General features: G+C 38.4%; 1 protein-coding gene across 3 annotated transcripts in view; it reads right to left on the bottom strand.

Moving 5' to 3' along the window:
- Positions 1–16,858, bottom strand: part of PTPN2 (protein tyrosine phosphatase non-receptor type 2) — a 25,455-nt gene extending 8,597 nt beyond the window's left edge. Inside the window, exons 1-6 of one of the 3 annotated variants that reach the window (XM_083360735.1) lie at positions 16,623–16,858; positions 11,444–11,534; positions 4,245–4,345; positions 2,291–2,389; positions 1,691–1,828; positions 147–356 (exon numbers count right to left, since the gene is read on the bottom strand). In XM_083360735.1, the coding sequence (XP_083216861.1) occupies positions 147–356; positions 1,691–1,828; positions 2,291–2,389; positions 4,245–4,345; positions 11,444–11,534; positions 16,623–16,697 (714 nt within the window). In that variant the 5' untranslated portion in view covers positions 16,698–16,858. The remainder of the gene's footprint in view (positions 1–146; positions 357–1,690; positions 1,829–2,290; positions 2,390–4,244; positions 4,346–11,443; positions 11,535–16,622) is intronic. The other 2 variants (XM_083360733.1, XM_083360734.1) reach the window with 2 other exon arrangements.

Below are 16,858 nucleotides of genomic sequence, written 5' to 3'. Positions count from 1 at the left end.
AATTTGTGGTCCTGATCTGGCAAATCTTTTGCTTTTTGGGCAAGGAGTCTGAGCTAGTTCATTCTTGCCACAATTCATAGACAAATGGTATTATTTTTTTTCACATTATCTCAGAAAAATCTGTGAGTTTTCAGATGTAAACCTACCACAATAAGACAAGTGTCTACCAATGAAAATGTACCAGAGCGTCCAATTCCAGCACTACAATGAATGACTGCAGGTCCATGTTCAGAACTCAGAGATCCAGATTCTCTGACTTTAAACAAGAAGTTGAGGAATGAAGCTGGGGATTCAGGAACTCCAAAATCTGGCCATGTAGTATAGTGAAAATGTAGTATTACCCTGGATTCACCAGTCTAAAGAAAAAAAGAGCAATTTAGCAGGACACACTTAATATGCTAATGTAGTCAACTAAAAGAACACGTATTAGTTCAAATATGGTGGGGGGAAAGAAATAATTTCATGAAAAAGTCTAGCTGGCCTAGAAAGTAAAATTGTGTGAAGTTTCCTCACCTTGAAAAGCCTTCTGAAAAAATAATTTAAAAAACCAAGACAACTGGAAAAAAATTGATTGATCCAATTGTTTAATATTCAATTACAAGGCAACACAAAAAATGAACTTATTTAGTAAAAGGAAGATTCAATTATGTATTTTCAGTATGATCTCTTTTCTAGATACTTCAGAAAACTGATTCCCTTTTACCATATTTTAGACCAGTGGTAGCAAACCTATGGCACACGTGCCAGAGGAGGCACTCAGAGCCCTCTATGTGGGCACGTGTGCCATTGCCCCAGCCCCACCTCCCCCCACGGTCCCCTCCTCACCTGCAGTCCCCCCCCCGGAGAGTCGCTCCCGAAGGCGGCCCGTGCAGAGCAGCGCAGCCAAGGGCATGGCAGCCAGGCAGTGGGGACAAGACTATGCCCTTGCACCCCATCATGCGCAGATGATGCTGCAGAGCGCAGGTGGAAGGCATGGCCGCCATGGTGCTGCTGGGCCGCCTGGGTAATCTGCTGCAGCGGGCCATGGAGGTGGTAAGTGGCCCTGCGGGCGGGCAGGATGGGGGGCAGATGGGGGTGGGGTGGGGCAGGGTGGGACAAGTTTTGGGGCACTCCATTTCTAAAAGGTTCGCCATCACTGTTCTAGACGTTATGGTATGAGACTTCCTCCCAGCAGCCTCATAAAAGATCTGGTTATTTAAATGAAGCATCTGAATAATAAACACTGAAAGAACGCCACTAGCATCTAATCCTTTCTCTACCTGCTTTTTATCAGCCATTTCTCTGTGATCCAAGATGTAGGAGAAGGACTGGCAGAGCCAGGGGGACTGCTAAAAGAAGGATCAGCCTAAAATCACTATGTAATTACAAATAAACTCAGGCCAACTCCCCCTTGACTACCATTGCCCCTTAACTAACTGTAACCTGGTGCTGACCATTATTTGAGAAGGTTCTTGTGCATAGGCTTTTAAGCAATACAACAGCTAAATTGAACATTCACATGTGGACCTGGTCTTTTACACCTGACATAAGCAGTGTTCACACTCCAACTGCTATTGAGAAGCTATGCAATTATGAATGATTTTAAAACATTCTACTGAACTGAAATTTGTCAACATAAAATTAAATTAGTGGTAACATAATATTATGAAACTATTTTGGTGTGGTAAGCACAATTTTAATGCTAACTTACATCAATACATTCTAGCTGGAGTTGTCGTACTGTATAATATGATTTGACATCTTCAGATTTTAGCCTCACACAAAATCCTGTTTCTCTGAATATCATGGGTTCCTCTTGTTTTGTTGGCCAGTACTGCGCACACTTCACCTACATTGTAAAATAAGAATACTGCAATTTGTGATACATATTTGACATGCATACATTCATTTACAGTTTTAATAACTTATTTTGTATATTGAAAACAAATTTAGCATCATCCAGGCTTATTCACAAAAATAATCTTCCAATCTCTACTACATTCTAGATATCAAAATAAAGTCCTGCATTTCAATTAAAAATTGTAAGTCCAGAATTCTCGATTGGCAGCCATATAAAACTTTTAAATAAATAGCATACTATATTTACTTGGATTTATTTTCTTCTAATATAACTGGATTAAGCTGCAGTCAGATTTCAAAGCTGTATATGGTTATGTCTGTCTACCAGCAGAATGTATACCACTGGTATATTAAATTCTTATTCCCTTTTTTATACATCAGTTACAAAGGATTGGGAACCCTGTCAAATACAATTAACTAATTTTAACTAAAATAAAAAAGGACAACTTACCGAATTTTTCTCAACAATTCTATTAAGCATGATAATTGCTTTGGTCTTCTGTTGCCATATCATTAGCCAGAAATGGCAACATGTGTTAGGAAGTGGACCCTATACAAGAGACAGAAACACCACATAAACTTAGAACTAAACCTTTCCTGAAAAAGTCCAATTACGGAAAAAACTTCATTTCCCACTTTTCCTATTTTTAGGTGGTGAACACGTGCAACATACCTTCTCCCTCCTACTTTCCTTACAACAATCCTGTGAAGTAGGTCGGGCTGAGAGAGTGTGACTAGCCGGCTGGCTTTCATGGCTAAGGTGGAACTTGAACTCATAGTCTTCTGCTTTCTAGTCTGGTGCCTTAAAACAACTGGACCAAATTGGCTCTCCAGTTCTTAATATATTGATCATTTGCAGAAGTAATTCTGCACAGTACACATTGAAATGTGACCTATGCGTGATGATTCTAAGCAGAAAAAATCCCTGGGCACTTCTCTCTCTTCAGTGAAAGTTAACACTCTTGCACAGTTCTGACTTCTGTTAAGCACAAGAAATGTACAACATTGGCCAAAACTGCATACTATATACTGACAGTAAGATTAATATATTTATAAATGTATAGAATGCTTTTATTTTTAGACTATCAGGTTTTGATAGTGGATTGGATTAAAGTGCTACTGCCATAAAAAAAGTAGGCAATGATTATCAAAGGTGTTAGCAAATTCAGAAGAACTAGCAAAAATATTGTTCTACCTACCGGTATTTCTATTAGCAGGGAATAATTCTGAAACTGGTAAGTTAAATTTGGATCCAAATAAATTATAAACAAATACATTTGAATTACAACTCTCAACATATCTCAGATTTGTTCATTCTAGTTTAGCTGCTGAGAATTGCACTTGAATTTTAGATGGAACATTTGCATATTCATTTTATTTTTTAATAATACCTTTTACTTTTCTATCTGCAACAAATATTCAACCAACCAACTTGTTATTTCCTGGATTTATCTGGGTTCCCCTCTCCCCTCTTTTTCAATGACCTACTTATCTAGTGTAACAATTGATATGTTACATATTTTCATAAACTAGCAATTTCAGATTTTTGTTATTTAAGAACTTTAAAATATCTACCAGACTTAGGCCATATCCGATCCTTTGGCTGTCCTTTTCCAACCTTTGTGAGGTCAATCAGAACTTAGAAATTAAATATAATTAAATGTATGCCATGCATGCAATACAACTGCATTGCTTTTATTTTGAAGGCGACTTTTTTTAAAAAAAATTATATATGTGTATGCACGTGTGCCTGTGCACCTTGACAGCCCTATTGCTAGGTCTTCCACAATAGCACTAGTTTCTCATGTGGCCTCTTAGGAAAATTAATTGATCTAGATTTAGTAACTTTTAGTTATCAGCCTCTCTGTATTATATTGAACATTATTTAAGCCATCTCAGAAAGCTTCATTTCTTCATAAATTTGATTTTACTTCAGAGAACTATTTCACCTTTCATCCACCATAGTTTATAAAGAACAGATCAAGTTATTATATTCTTGTTTCCATTCTCTTAATTCCAAAGCTGCACTAATATGAGAAAAAAATCCTAAATTATATTAACTTAAAAAACATTACTACTATACTTAAATTGGGGAAATCCAGATTAAAGTTGAGAGAAAGTTTGTTATAGTCATTAATAGCTTCAGACTGGATACCAGGTGATTGTGATTTCTAGTCCTGCCTTGGCCAGTAATTCTCTCTCAACCTTAGGAAGGAGGCAGTGTTGCCGGGAAAAGTTCATGGACTCACCAAGTAGGCACCAACAGAAAAGAGTTAATTAAGAAACAGCAAAGTAAACCAGAAAAATAGAGAAGTCAAAGGAATCAACATTAGACCCTGACTATTAGAAGAGAACATCTAACATAATATAATCAAATTTTGTATTACTTAAAATCTAATAATTACCTGTGTTAATATATAACTTCTTTGAGCTTCTTCATTAACCACCAAGCTGGCATTGATATAGTCATTGTCAGTATTCTGTAGTATTACACGACTGTGATCATCTAGAAAAAATATAATAAGAAAAACATTAAGTTTCATGTTATTAGCAATGTTATTAGTCAAGAAACCGTACTTTGAGAATAACCACCTGGTCAACAAAATGCTTCCATCAGAACAATATATAGTGAATAATTTATTCTCTTTCAGGTTTGTCTGGAAAGAAAAAAATACAACACTTCCTTGAGCATAATACCATAGCATGGATCCCAATTTATTTTATAACCCTTACACAATAACTTGCAGTATACATTTAATAAAATTAAATATTCTAATATGCAAATTGAAATGATTGTACCGTTAAATGTTATCTCCCTTTCACAATATTTCTGGACAGAAATGAAAGCAATTTTAAAGAGACAAAGTAAGATAACACAGAAACTCTATAGTAATCTCCAAATGAAGAAACAGCATAAGGCTTCTGTTGTGATTCTCAGAAACAAGTAAAATTTTAAGTGATTTGATTGACTTGGTCTCCAAGGGCAGCAAGGCAAGGTTAACCCATCTGTGGATTCTCCATTCATCATGCTGGAGAAAATATTTTCTTCCTGATATATAGTTATTGTGTGGACTCAACATGCTATATATAACCTTGGTTAGCTAGCCATATTTTAGCCCATTGTTTGACTACTGTGAACCTAGTTTCACATATATCCAGAAAATCTGACTGTACTATTGTTAAGTTGTTCATGAGAATACTGCCTGCATATTTTTTTCAACCTACCCATTATGATAGGCTAAGACATAATTACAAAATGAATTCAGTGAACTGAATGAAAATCTGAATTTCATTTTTTTCAATGTTATTCCACTTGGTAAAATTTAAAACTAAGGAGAAACTTCCTGACAGTTAGAACAATTTACTAGTGGAACAACCTGCCTCCAGAAGTGGTGAATGCTCCAACACTGGAGGTTTTTAAGAAGAGACTGGCCAGCCACTTGTCTGAAATGGTATAGGGTTTCCTGCCTGAGCAGGGGGTTGGACTAGATGACCTCCAAGGTCCCTTCCAACTTATTATTATTATTTATTATTTATTTATTAAATCCATCAGCATTTATATTTCCCTTCAAGGAAATATTTCAACTCATAATTTGATTATTTTTAGCAATTATATTTAAGTTGTCCAGCTTTGTAACACTCATTACATTTAAAGAGATTTTGATTTGCATAAAGCTGCCCTGTGGTTTTAGCATATGTACATTCTAAAACAGGAATTTTTAAGCTCACAAATCACATTTAATGCAATAGCACACAGGTCGGCAACCTTGCGGCTCCCAGCCGCCCGGTGCGCACGCACCTCTTCCAACGGGCAGTGGTGCGCGCGCACCTCTCCAAATGGAGAGTGGCACCGCCCATTTGGAGAGGTGCACGCGCACCTCCCCGAATGGGCGGAGGTGCGCGCGCACCTCCCCAAACCTTTGGAGAGGTGCGCGCGTACCTCCGCGCGAATGGGCAGCGGTGCCGCTCTTTCAGGAAGCTGCCGCGGCCCGTCTGTGAAGCTGCCGAAAGCGGCAGCTTAGCAGACGGGCCGCGGCAGCTTCCTCAAAGAGCGGCGCCCCTGCCCATTCCGAGAGGTGCGCGCGCACCTCTCCGAACGACTGGAGTTGCGCGCGCACCTCCCCAAACCTTTGGGGAGGTGCGCGCGTACCTCCGCGCGAAGGGGCAGCGGTGCCGCTCTTTGAGGAAGCTGCCGCGGCCCGTCTGTGAAGCTGCCGAAAGCGGCAGCTTAGCAGACGGGCCGCGGCAGCTTCCTCAAAGAGCGGCGCCCCTGCCCATTCCGAGAGGTGCGCGCGCACCTCTCCGAACGACCGGAGTTGCGCGCGCACCTCCCCAAACCTTTGGGGAGGTGCGCGCGTACCTCCGTGCGAAGGGGCAGCGGCACCGCTCTTTGAGGAAGCTGCTGCAGCTTCCTCAAAGAGCGGCGCCGCTGCCCCTTCGCACGGAGGTACGCGCGCACCTCCCCAAAGGTTTGGGGAGGTGCGCGCGCAACTCCGGTCGTTCGGAGAGGTGCGCGCGCACCTCTCGGAATGGGCAGGGGCGCCTCTCTTTTTGAGGAAGCTGAGACGGGCCGCGCCAGCTTCCTCAAAGAGTGGCGCCCCTTTTTGCGCATGCGCGTGCATGGACACACGCACGCGGCTCCCTCTTTTTTTAATTTGTGATGGAACCGGTTCCCAGTGGCTCTTTTTCTTTTTTAGGTTGCCGACCCCTGCAATAGCATAATCTCATTTCTTTCTTGTTAATTAATCATCTCAAGATGTATGCTTCTCAAAAATGTCAGAAGAAAATACCATGTTGATAAACATTTTTATCTACCTATACAAAGTTTTTTTTAAATCAATTCAGGATGGTAGCTTTACCATTCTACTGACATAAAAAAGCAAATTCCAGCAACTGAAAAATTAGGTCCAAGTTCCAAATAATTATTTGCAAGTCCAGATTAATTACTGTATAAAATTAATTTTTTCTTTGTTTCTTAATCTGTGGCAGAGACAAGGTCTGCCTTAAAATATACTATGACTTAGCTCATAACATGTTCAAAATGAATCAAGATATATTAAATGTTATGCTCAGGCTGTGCATAGTTCTTTTAAGAGTGTAAAATCATTTCACTTCGATTTCTAGCTTAGTACCCATGAAATGACACTATTACAAATTAAAAGAATTAAGAGTATGTATAAATATAAAATAAATAAATATGATATATAGTTCAAAATAAAGAACCAAGAACATAACCCTGGCCTTCCTATCACTGGTTTGGTTATTAATCAATTTTATATAGTTTTATGTATCAGCATTTATACTTCACAATACAGAAATATGCTTTAAAAGGTCACTTTTGAGTGTTTTAGATAGCTACTTTATCAAGTGTTTCAAAGACACTGCCCTTTTCCTTCACTGCAGACAGTAGACATAAACAGAAGCTTTAGCCCTATGTTAAAACTATATCCATAGAAATATTGAAAACATGTTATGTCTAGTTAGTGAAATCAATAAAGATAATCTATTCCAGTGAGGATACGATATCTTCAGAATACATTAAAATAATATTCAAACTTTAAATGGTGTTTCCTTCAACTGTTTTGACCTGAATGACTAAGTTTCTTGTTTAGCATCTCAATTTATTGGAACTCAAATGCTTCTACTGAACAGAAACCAAAGCTTTTGTAAATACTAGATAACATTTGCCAACAGGAAAAAGTTAAGACCTTGTTATAGTAAATCACAGATACTGGTACTAATGTTCTCGGAAATATGATGTCAGCAAGTATAGTTTTAACCACTGAGTCACCAAGAAGTTCCTGTTTGATTTCATATAACACAGAATTGCTTCATTCCCATGTTGTGCTCTGTCAATGTCAATGAACAAAATTCCTCTACCTTGTCAATCTGCAGTTCTACATACACAAAACCCCATACAGATAATGAAGAAAGAGATACTAACGCAACTATCCAGTGAAAGAGAAAGGGCCCTTAAAACAGAGTATTTTTTTTCCAACAGTTCCTGTAACTCAAAACATTCAAGAACTTTTTTGTTTTTCTCAAATACAGAAAACCAATCTTTTTCAGAAGTTGTATTCCTGATAAAGCTTGGGACCCCTTTGTTGAACAAAAGAAAAAAAAACTGATTCAGGAACTCCTTAATATGTTCTGACCAATGACTAACACTTCAGCCAGGCGATTATGGGAAACCTGCTGTATTGATTTGACTATTGCTTGATCCATATCTTTGCTAAGTTGTTTTTTTTTGGGGGGGGAGACTTAATCTAGTTTTTAAATAATCAAATATAGAAAGAATTATGTTTTCAGAAGTTTACCTCAAATAGAATAGATCCAATCCTTTGTTTCAGTGGGATAACCTCAGATTGGTATCACCTACAATCCTCATTTAGAAACTAAATAATGTAACAGAAAATATCCACAGTATTTTTAGTGTGAATCCAAAAAGGGATAGAAAAGCATGGGACAGAAAAATGGTAAGATCACCAAAAAAATAATAAAAAAATAATAAAAAAATACAAGTAGCTTCAAATTGCAGAGATTGTATCAAGAATGCTGTCTTTGTCTTCAAAATGGGAAGTAAGTGGGTCTGGGGAACTACAGATCAGTCAGTCTGATACTGATAGCAGGAAAGATTTTAGAGCATTTTATAATGGGATCAACCCAGGCTGAGGATTAATTTATTTTAATTGGGGTTTTACTTATACAGGGACAAATTTAATTTTTTTTAAACTTGGTTTTTTAACTTTTGTATTTTGGTTTGGGTTTTTAATTACCCTGTAAACCGCCCTGAGTCCTCCGGGAAAGGGCGGTATATAAATGTAATAAAATAAATAAATAAATAAAATAAACCCATAAGCAGCTAGACAGCAATGCATTAATTACCAGAAGTCACCATGGATGAATATTTGAGACTAATTTTATTTCACTTTTTGATTAGCTTAGTAGATTGTGGAAATTTATTTATTTATTTATTTAGTTATATTTATATACCGCCCTATTCCCTGAGGACTCAGGGCGGTTTACAGGGAATTAAAAATCCAAAATACAAAAATTAAGAACAAATTAAAAAGTATTAAATTAACCCTGTAGTCAGTTAAAAAACCCCAAATTAAAAATTCTTCCTCAGTCTGGGCCCGAGAGCTGAAAAAGCCAGGTCTTCAGGCCCCGGCGGAATGATCGGAGGTCGGGGGCAGTCCTCAGCTCCACCGGCAGCTGGTTCCAGAGGGCAGGCGCTCCCACTGAGAAGGCCCTATCCCTGGGTGTCACCCGCCGGCAATCTCTCACCGGCGGAACCCTGAGCAGACCCTCCCTGTGGGAGCGCACTGGGCGAAGGGCGTTTGATGCCGGCAGCAAGTGTTCCCTCAATGTAGATAGAATATCTATGCTGTAGATAGAATATCTCGATTCCAGCAAAGAATTCAATGGAGGTACAGGTAGTCCTCAACTTACAACCACAATTGAGCCCAACATTTCTGTTGTTAAGTGAATCGCTGCAGTTGATAAGTTAGTAAGCCGGTTGTTAAGTGAAACTGGCTTCCCCATTGATTTTGCTTGTCAGAAGGTCGTAAAAGGGGATCACATCATCTTGAGACAGAGCAATGGTCATAAATATGAACCAGTTGCTAAGCATTTGAATTTTGACCAGATGATAATGGCAATGTTGCAATCGTAACTGTGAAAAATGGTAATAAATCACTTTTTTCAGTGCTGTTGTAACTTCGAACAGTCACTAAACGAACTGTTGTAAGTCAAGGACTACTTATATTCCAAAGCAAATCTAAAAAGCAAGCCTGTCATGTGTGGGCTGCATAGCATGGCAAGAAAATATACTGCTAAATCAAAAGTCATCTCCCAAGAGTGTCCATCAATAGTTTCTTCTTCAAAGTGGAGAGAGATAATAAGTGGTTAGAGGTAAATCCTGAATCCTGTATCGTTCAAAATTTCGTGGGTAAATATTCCTTAAATTTGCAGATAAAAAATGCAGGTAAATTTAAGAACAGAATTCAAAATTATCTTAATGTGTTAAGGGAAATGGACTGAAACAGACGTAAGAGCAGTTCACAAGGGAAACCAATTACCAGGAGACTTGACCTCCTGCTGAATATGTTTAAATAGAGACTAACAATTACCTGTTGGGGATTGCACAGAACAAGAAGTTGGACTCAGGAGTCCAAATAACTCCTGTCCTTTGATTCTATGTAAACATTTGTATCTACCTCTTCTAATACCTCCATACCACTAAGAGTGACCAACTGTTTTAAAAAATAGAACGGTAATTCCAAAAGAAATTGAAAATGCATCAAAATGAGAGTCATAAAGCCCAAGTAAAATATTGGAAAAGACTTGCACTTTCCAAGCTTGTTCAATCCTTTAAAATTAGTTACTTTTAACTCTACTCAAACATCACTACACTCACAAATACAAAACGCTTCGAATAGTATCAATCATACTTATCACAACATAGTTCTGATTGTTCATTTTAAAGAAGATGCTAAGAAGCAAAGGGGGCAGAGAACGTATCCCCCTCTTATTACAACACTCTAATCTAAAGGCACACAAGGGACGCGGTGGCTCAGTGGGTTAGGATGCTGAGCCTGTTGATCAGAAGGTTGGCAGTTTGGCGGGTCGAATCCCGAGTGCCGCGTAACAGAGTGAGCGCCTGTTATTCATCCCAGCTTCTGCCAACCTAGCAGTTCGAAAGCACGTAAAAATGCAAGTAGAAAAATAGGGACCACTACGGTGGGAAGGTAACAGCGTTCCGTGCGCCTTTGGCGTCCAGTCATGCCGGCCACATGACCACGGAAACGTCCTTGGACAAGCGCTGGCTCTTCGGCTTTGAAACGGAGATGAGCACCGGCCGCTAGAGTTGGAAACGACTAGCACACATGTGCGGGGGAACCTTTACCTTTACTATAAAGGCAAGTTCTGGTAGTGTTAGTTGCATACAAAACAAGCAGATACAATAAAAAATGGTAAAACCACTCAAATATCTGGGGGAATAATTTTGGATTTGAAAAATTAATTTAAAATTATCTTAGATTTCATTATATGATCACAGAAGGCAGCAGCCTCTTTGTTGAGTCTGATCAGCTTCAGGAAACAATACTGCTTAGAAATCTTATGTTCAGTCACACTAATTTGAGCTGCAGAGAGATAAAATGAAACAAAACTTTTAAGGAAAAATATTCAAGCCTTTAGCAGCACATACCTAATTTCAATAATTCATGTAACACATCATATATTTATGCTATTTAAATTTGTAATACCAGACCAATGTCTATTCAATGTGCAAGGCTTCACTGAAATATTAATAAAAATGTAACAGATTATAAATAGTGTCTCTTTGCCATATATTAAGACAAATTATAGCATGGTTGTCCAACCTTTTGGCTTGCTTGGGCTGCATTGAGTGAAGAGAAGTTGTCTTGGGCTACATATGAAATATATAATACAGTTAATGTATATATATAACTAACTTCCTTTATTTTATTTTATATTATATTATTTAGTGGGGCCGCATTCCAAGCTGTCCAGGGCCACACGCAGCCTGTGAATTCCAGGTTGGACACACATGAATTACAGTAAATGAAATCTTACTTACATGGGCTAACATCTCTGTATCTGTTCCGATTTCGGTTTTCTGCAGACTTTGCCACTTTATGAGGATAATCACTGGATTGATGTCGGATATCCTTGAAAAAATAGCAATAGTTAACAAATCTTGTCTGAAAATGTAAGATTTTGTGAAAATAAAAAGGTATTAAACAAATCGGTCATTCTTTAAAAGACACTATTTGATGAAATTATTTAATCTTTCATTTTTCATAGATTGAAAACTCAAGCACAAGAGAGAACTTATCATGTATGGCATTCATGAACTTTAAAGCTTCCCTAGCTCGGAAGCTTTTATACTTTTCTGCATGCATGGCTGTTTGACATAAGTTTGCACAATATCGGTTTATTTCAGCACCAGCATTCTAACTCCACACGTTGGGACTACAGTTGCTGAACTATTTCTATTGATTTATGATATTATATCGAAAACCTCACCAATACAATCATTTATAGAAGACACATTTCTACCTTAGAAATGAAAATAAATTTCAAACAAGTTATTAAAAATGAAAAAAAGATCAGAATACCACAGTACTTAACATTTCTGTTAAGCTACCACAAAAGGCAGATAAAAAAGTTATGCTCAACTTACTAATAACTGAAATATGTAATTATGAAATAGGAAAATCCTTAAGAACAAAAAGACATTAAATTGCTCATTATAGAATAAGAAAAAAGCCTTGGATTTATGAGATCATACCCACTTCTTTTTATACCACACAGAAATTCAGTCTTTTGATCTATTTTTTTAAAAATTCTATCCCATTCACCTGATTCTGGCAGTAGTTAAAAGACATGGATAAAGTTAAAGTAACACTACATTCATAGAAACAAAACCTGACCTCATACACTGACTATTCCTGTATATCACAGGGTCCTCTTATCAGTAGAACAATGACTTTGTTAACTAACTCATTAGTTTTACATAGATCCACAATGACTGTTAACTAACTCATTAGTTTTACATAGATCCATAGATTAAGCACATTGAGAGGTTGCCACAGCACACTCATCCAAATCTAATCAATCATATTTTAACTGAGTAAATTTGGGGCAAATATATATTTTGTCATAATTATCAATGTCAATGCATCAACCATCCATATGTAGATATATAACAGTATTTAGTATAGTTATAATTCTGTATGGGAAAAACAAATGTTATTTTCCTTCTATAGATTCAAGTTCTGTTTTTTCAAGTCCAATTCTTGGCAACTGCCTGGGCAAATCCCTACAGTTTTTTTTGGCAAGATTTTTCTTAAGTGATTTGTTATTGCCACATTCTTATGGCTGAGAGACAGCAACTACTAGACCAAGGTCACCCTGCTGGCTTTGTGCTTAAAGTGGGACTAGAACTCATACTCTCCCAGTTTCTAGGCTGATGCCTTAATCAAATTGGTTCAAACTAGAATTTAAGTTTATCCAAAGTGGGCATTAGAAGAAAAACTATACTAGGTGTAAAATTAGTATTTATAACATTACATATATTTTATCCATCCACATTGAATGTGAAGCAAATTTAACCAGTATGATTACTTTGTGGTTGAATTGTTGTACAAACCTAGCCAAATGAAGACATGCTTAAACAAGCTCAGCTAATGATTTGGTTTCACACTGTCCATTTTATTAATAGAAAAGCTTCTTCTATTCACAGAAGATCCTATACTCATTTCCTGTTATATCACCTCTTCTCTTGCTATAGATAGTCCCCACCCCCAATGCTCAACTATAAACTCATTGTAAGGATGGAATTACAAGTGAAATACCCTATTTCTCATCCTTCGTAATAAGCAGAACTGCATTCAACTCACTGTTAATATATATGGCTTTAAAAGAATTCAGAGAAGTATAAAAATTATATCATTGAATAAATATTCATAATAGTAACTAAAAATGAAACGGTCATATACCGCTAATCACTAAAGACAGAAAATTACTCTTAGTTATCTATACTTGATTTCAGTAACTCCCATAGTTTAGTGTGTTGTACGAATCCAGCTTGCTTATGCTAGTATGTTACATTAAAAACTGAATGGGCTAAAACATGGTACAGTTAATTATAGGGGAGCATACGTAAATACACTGATTCTCAATAGAGTTTGACAATTTCAATCAGATTCCAAACAGTTCCAACTCCAAAACCATGCTTAACTAAACTTCTTAACATTCAATAACCTAGTTAAGTAAAATTCCGAATACAAGATTTCATGAAACCCAACTAAAAAGCACTTTATTTACCACTGAAAAATAGCTAATTACAAATAAGATTGCTAAGTTACTTAAGATCATACTATGTTGAGTATACAAATAGGCAGGATTGCATGCATGGCAGTCACATTTTTATTATGGTTACACAATTGTAGTATTTCACAAATTGGAAACTTCAGCCATTTTAGGAACATTTTTTACCAACTCAGCTGCTGTCAGACCTTTGGTTAAAACAGACAACACCTAAAGCTTAAAAAAAAAAGAACCCATAAAAATAGTGTGCTTCAAGTACTAGCATTAGAGATTTTTCTCTAAAACTGAATCAAATTTCAGTTTGAAGTTTCAGTTCCTATCAGTTTGTAGTTCAGCACCTGGTGATGTAAAGCCCCAGGGAGGAGCAAAACTCAGCAATAAAAATTCATCACATTAATTGTGAAACTAGAAAGTTACACAAGGGACTCTATTAAAAGCAGGGTAAGCTATATTTTTACTGTATTAAAAAGGTGCCAGTAACCTTGAGCATAAAAGGTTTACTGTATACCCAAGTCAATAAAAACCTCTTGATTAAGGCATTAAATAATTCAAATGACATCCACTTGATTCTCCTAATGGTTAGCTGAAACAGAATTTCCTAGAATCTTTTGCTATTTTATATCAAAAACTCAGATTGAATTATGATTAGTCACCATTAGTACTATTATTTCTGCTGAGGTTCACTTTAATATTACCATCAAACAAATTACCCACCACAGTTCTGACTAGAAGATACCAATTAATCTTTTCTGATTTGTATTTGCAATCTTTCAATAGGGATTAGGTAATACTCAGTTGTCATTTAGAGCTATAACTTCACAACCTCCAGCTAGCATGTCCAACTGTCAAGAACAGGTAAACTATAATCCAGAGTATCTAGTACCGATATATAACATGCTGCCAATTCTACTGCTACAGAACTTTTCTACTTGTTAAAAGTATCAACATACCTTTAATGCTAATTACTTTTCCCCAATTATGGGTGTAATGTAAGCAATATTAGAAAGTGATAATTCAACTAGAACATGAATACTTACAAAATATGGATAATTATCCTATGCAAGAGCAACCACAATGAGTACCCTTTAAGATGCCAAAAAACATCTAGACATAAATACAATATAGATGTCTCTTTGGAAATGTTTAGGCAGCTCAGCTACTCAATTGTAAATATATTCTTTTTTAATGCTATTCCACCAGTTCATTCCTATTCAGTTTTGGGGGGATATCCTTGTCATTAACCTTGTTCAGACATGAAGATTCAGTATTTGTATGCTTAACATTTAGGGTCATGCTTGCACAGCGCACAGCCTCTTCCCCGAAGTCCTATGCAAAAAAAGACAGGGAAGTTTTTTAATTTCTTTTTTTAAAAAAAATAGTTTTAGTGTGCTGTTAAATCTGTTTAACTGTTAAATCTAAGAACTAACTCTAGCATCAATTATTCTTGTGAGGACATAAAGCCTGTTCTTATTAGTGTTAAATAGGCATAACACTGACTTTTTTTTTAATCCCATTTATATCCCGCCCTTCTCCAAAGACTCAGGGCAGTTTACAATTTAAAGCACAAATCAATGTGCTTAGCAATAGCCATCATTCTATGTATATGCCTGCTTATTAGGGCTTCCCCCCCCCCCAAGCGGCATTATTACAAAGTCATCTTATTGCCCCCAACAATCTGGGTCCTCATTTTACCTACCTCTGGAAGGATGGAAGGCTGAGTCAACCTTGAGCCTGGTGGGATGCGAACCTGCACTAATTGCAGGCAGCTGGCGTTACTTAAGGAGGCCACGAACAAGAAGTACAAGAAGTATATATCGGAAAAAGTACAAGAAGTATATATCGGAGGTGGTGACCCTTTGAGAGCTGTATGCAACGAAATTTCATTTTGATGTATGCCGATTGGTGTACATTCAAAGTGACAATAAAGTTATCATCATCATTAGCCCACTGCTCCACCAAGGCTCTGTAATGCCTGTTTTCATATCTAACTTCGGTGATAAGGCTGCCATACAAGCTTGGGAAAAGTTGGTATTTTGTGTCCATTCAATAGGAACTAACTGAAATCTACAAGGGAACGCAGACGCTGTTTTTGAACATCCCAACGTTGTAAGAAGCAACTTTACAGTGAGATAGAGGTTTCCTGTTTTTCAACAAACCCATTCCCACGCTAACCCTAACCAAGGGCCCCCTTCCTATAAACTAGGATAAAGGTTGACCAAAGCATCTGGGAAAGCGATCAAGGCAGTTTTGCTCTTAAGCTGGCTTTGCTCTGAACCCGGAGCACCAAAACACAATTCAACCTTCCGACTAGCTCACCCCCACCAGGATCGCTCGCAGCTGCCCCTCGGAAGCAATAGTAACCTTTTCTTAGACGGGCCCATTCCACGTTAAACTCTTCTTTTTCCACGGGTTAAGTTCGGGAGCCCAAGAAGCTGGTGGTCTCCAAGGAGTCCAGCAAGACAGCGTGACAAGCACGTGGGAATAAAATCAGCCGGAGCAGCTCAGCCCCGGCTTTTGCCAAACTTCCCCGCCCTTGCCAGCCGCTTAAGCCGGCCGAGGAAGCCGCGTAGTTGAAGAAACCCCTCGCCCGCTTCCCTTTCGGCCCTCAAGAGTCTCTCGCAGGGGTCTTCAAACTTGGCCCTTTTACGACTGGTGGACTTCAACTCCCAGAATTCCTCAGCCAGGCACGCCTGGCTGAGGAATTCTGGGAGTTGAAGTCCACCAGTCGTAAAAGGGCCAAGTTTGAAGACCTCTCGCTTCTCCTCGCGGCCCCCTCCCGAAATTCAAGACATGCGCACTCCTTTCCCCGAGGCTCTGCGCCGAGCTGAGCGTGCCCGTCGGGGCCCGGCGATTCCTCTTTTCCCATCTTCCGCTCGAAGCGGCCTCCGGCTTCCTAAACTTTCCCTTTCCCCCCTTTCACTCACCAAGTAGCGGGGCTGCCAATCGTTGGCGTCGTCGACCTCCTGAAACTCCTGCTCTATCGTGGCGATGACGGACATAATGGCGGCGAGAGCCGGAAGGTTGGAGGAGAGCCGCTGGAAATCGGCAACTTCATCACCTACCTCCCGCTGCTGACAAGGGCGAGGACGGCGAGCCCGCCCCCTCTCGCCGCTGGCGTTCCCTTCCACCAGCGCTCAGCGGCGCCTCTTGAAGGGGACGC

This window comes from Vipera ursinii (genome assembly GCF_947247035.1).
Source record: "Vipera ursinii genome assembly, chromosome: 3".
NCBI lineage: Eukaryota > Metazoa > Chordata > Lepidosauria > Squamata > Viperidae > Vipera > Vipera ursinii.
The sequence above is the reverse complement of the archived record's forward strand: the minus strand, read 5'-3'. Positions and strand labels throughout refer to the sequence as shown.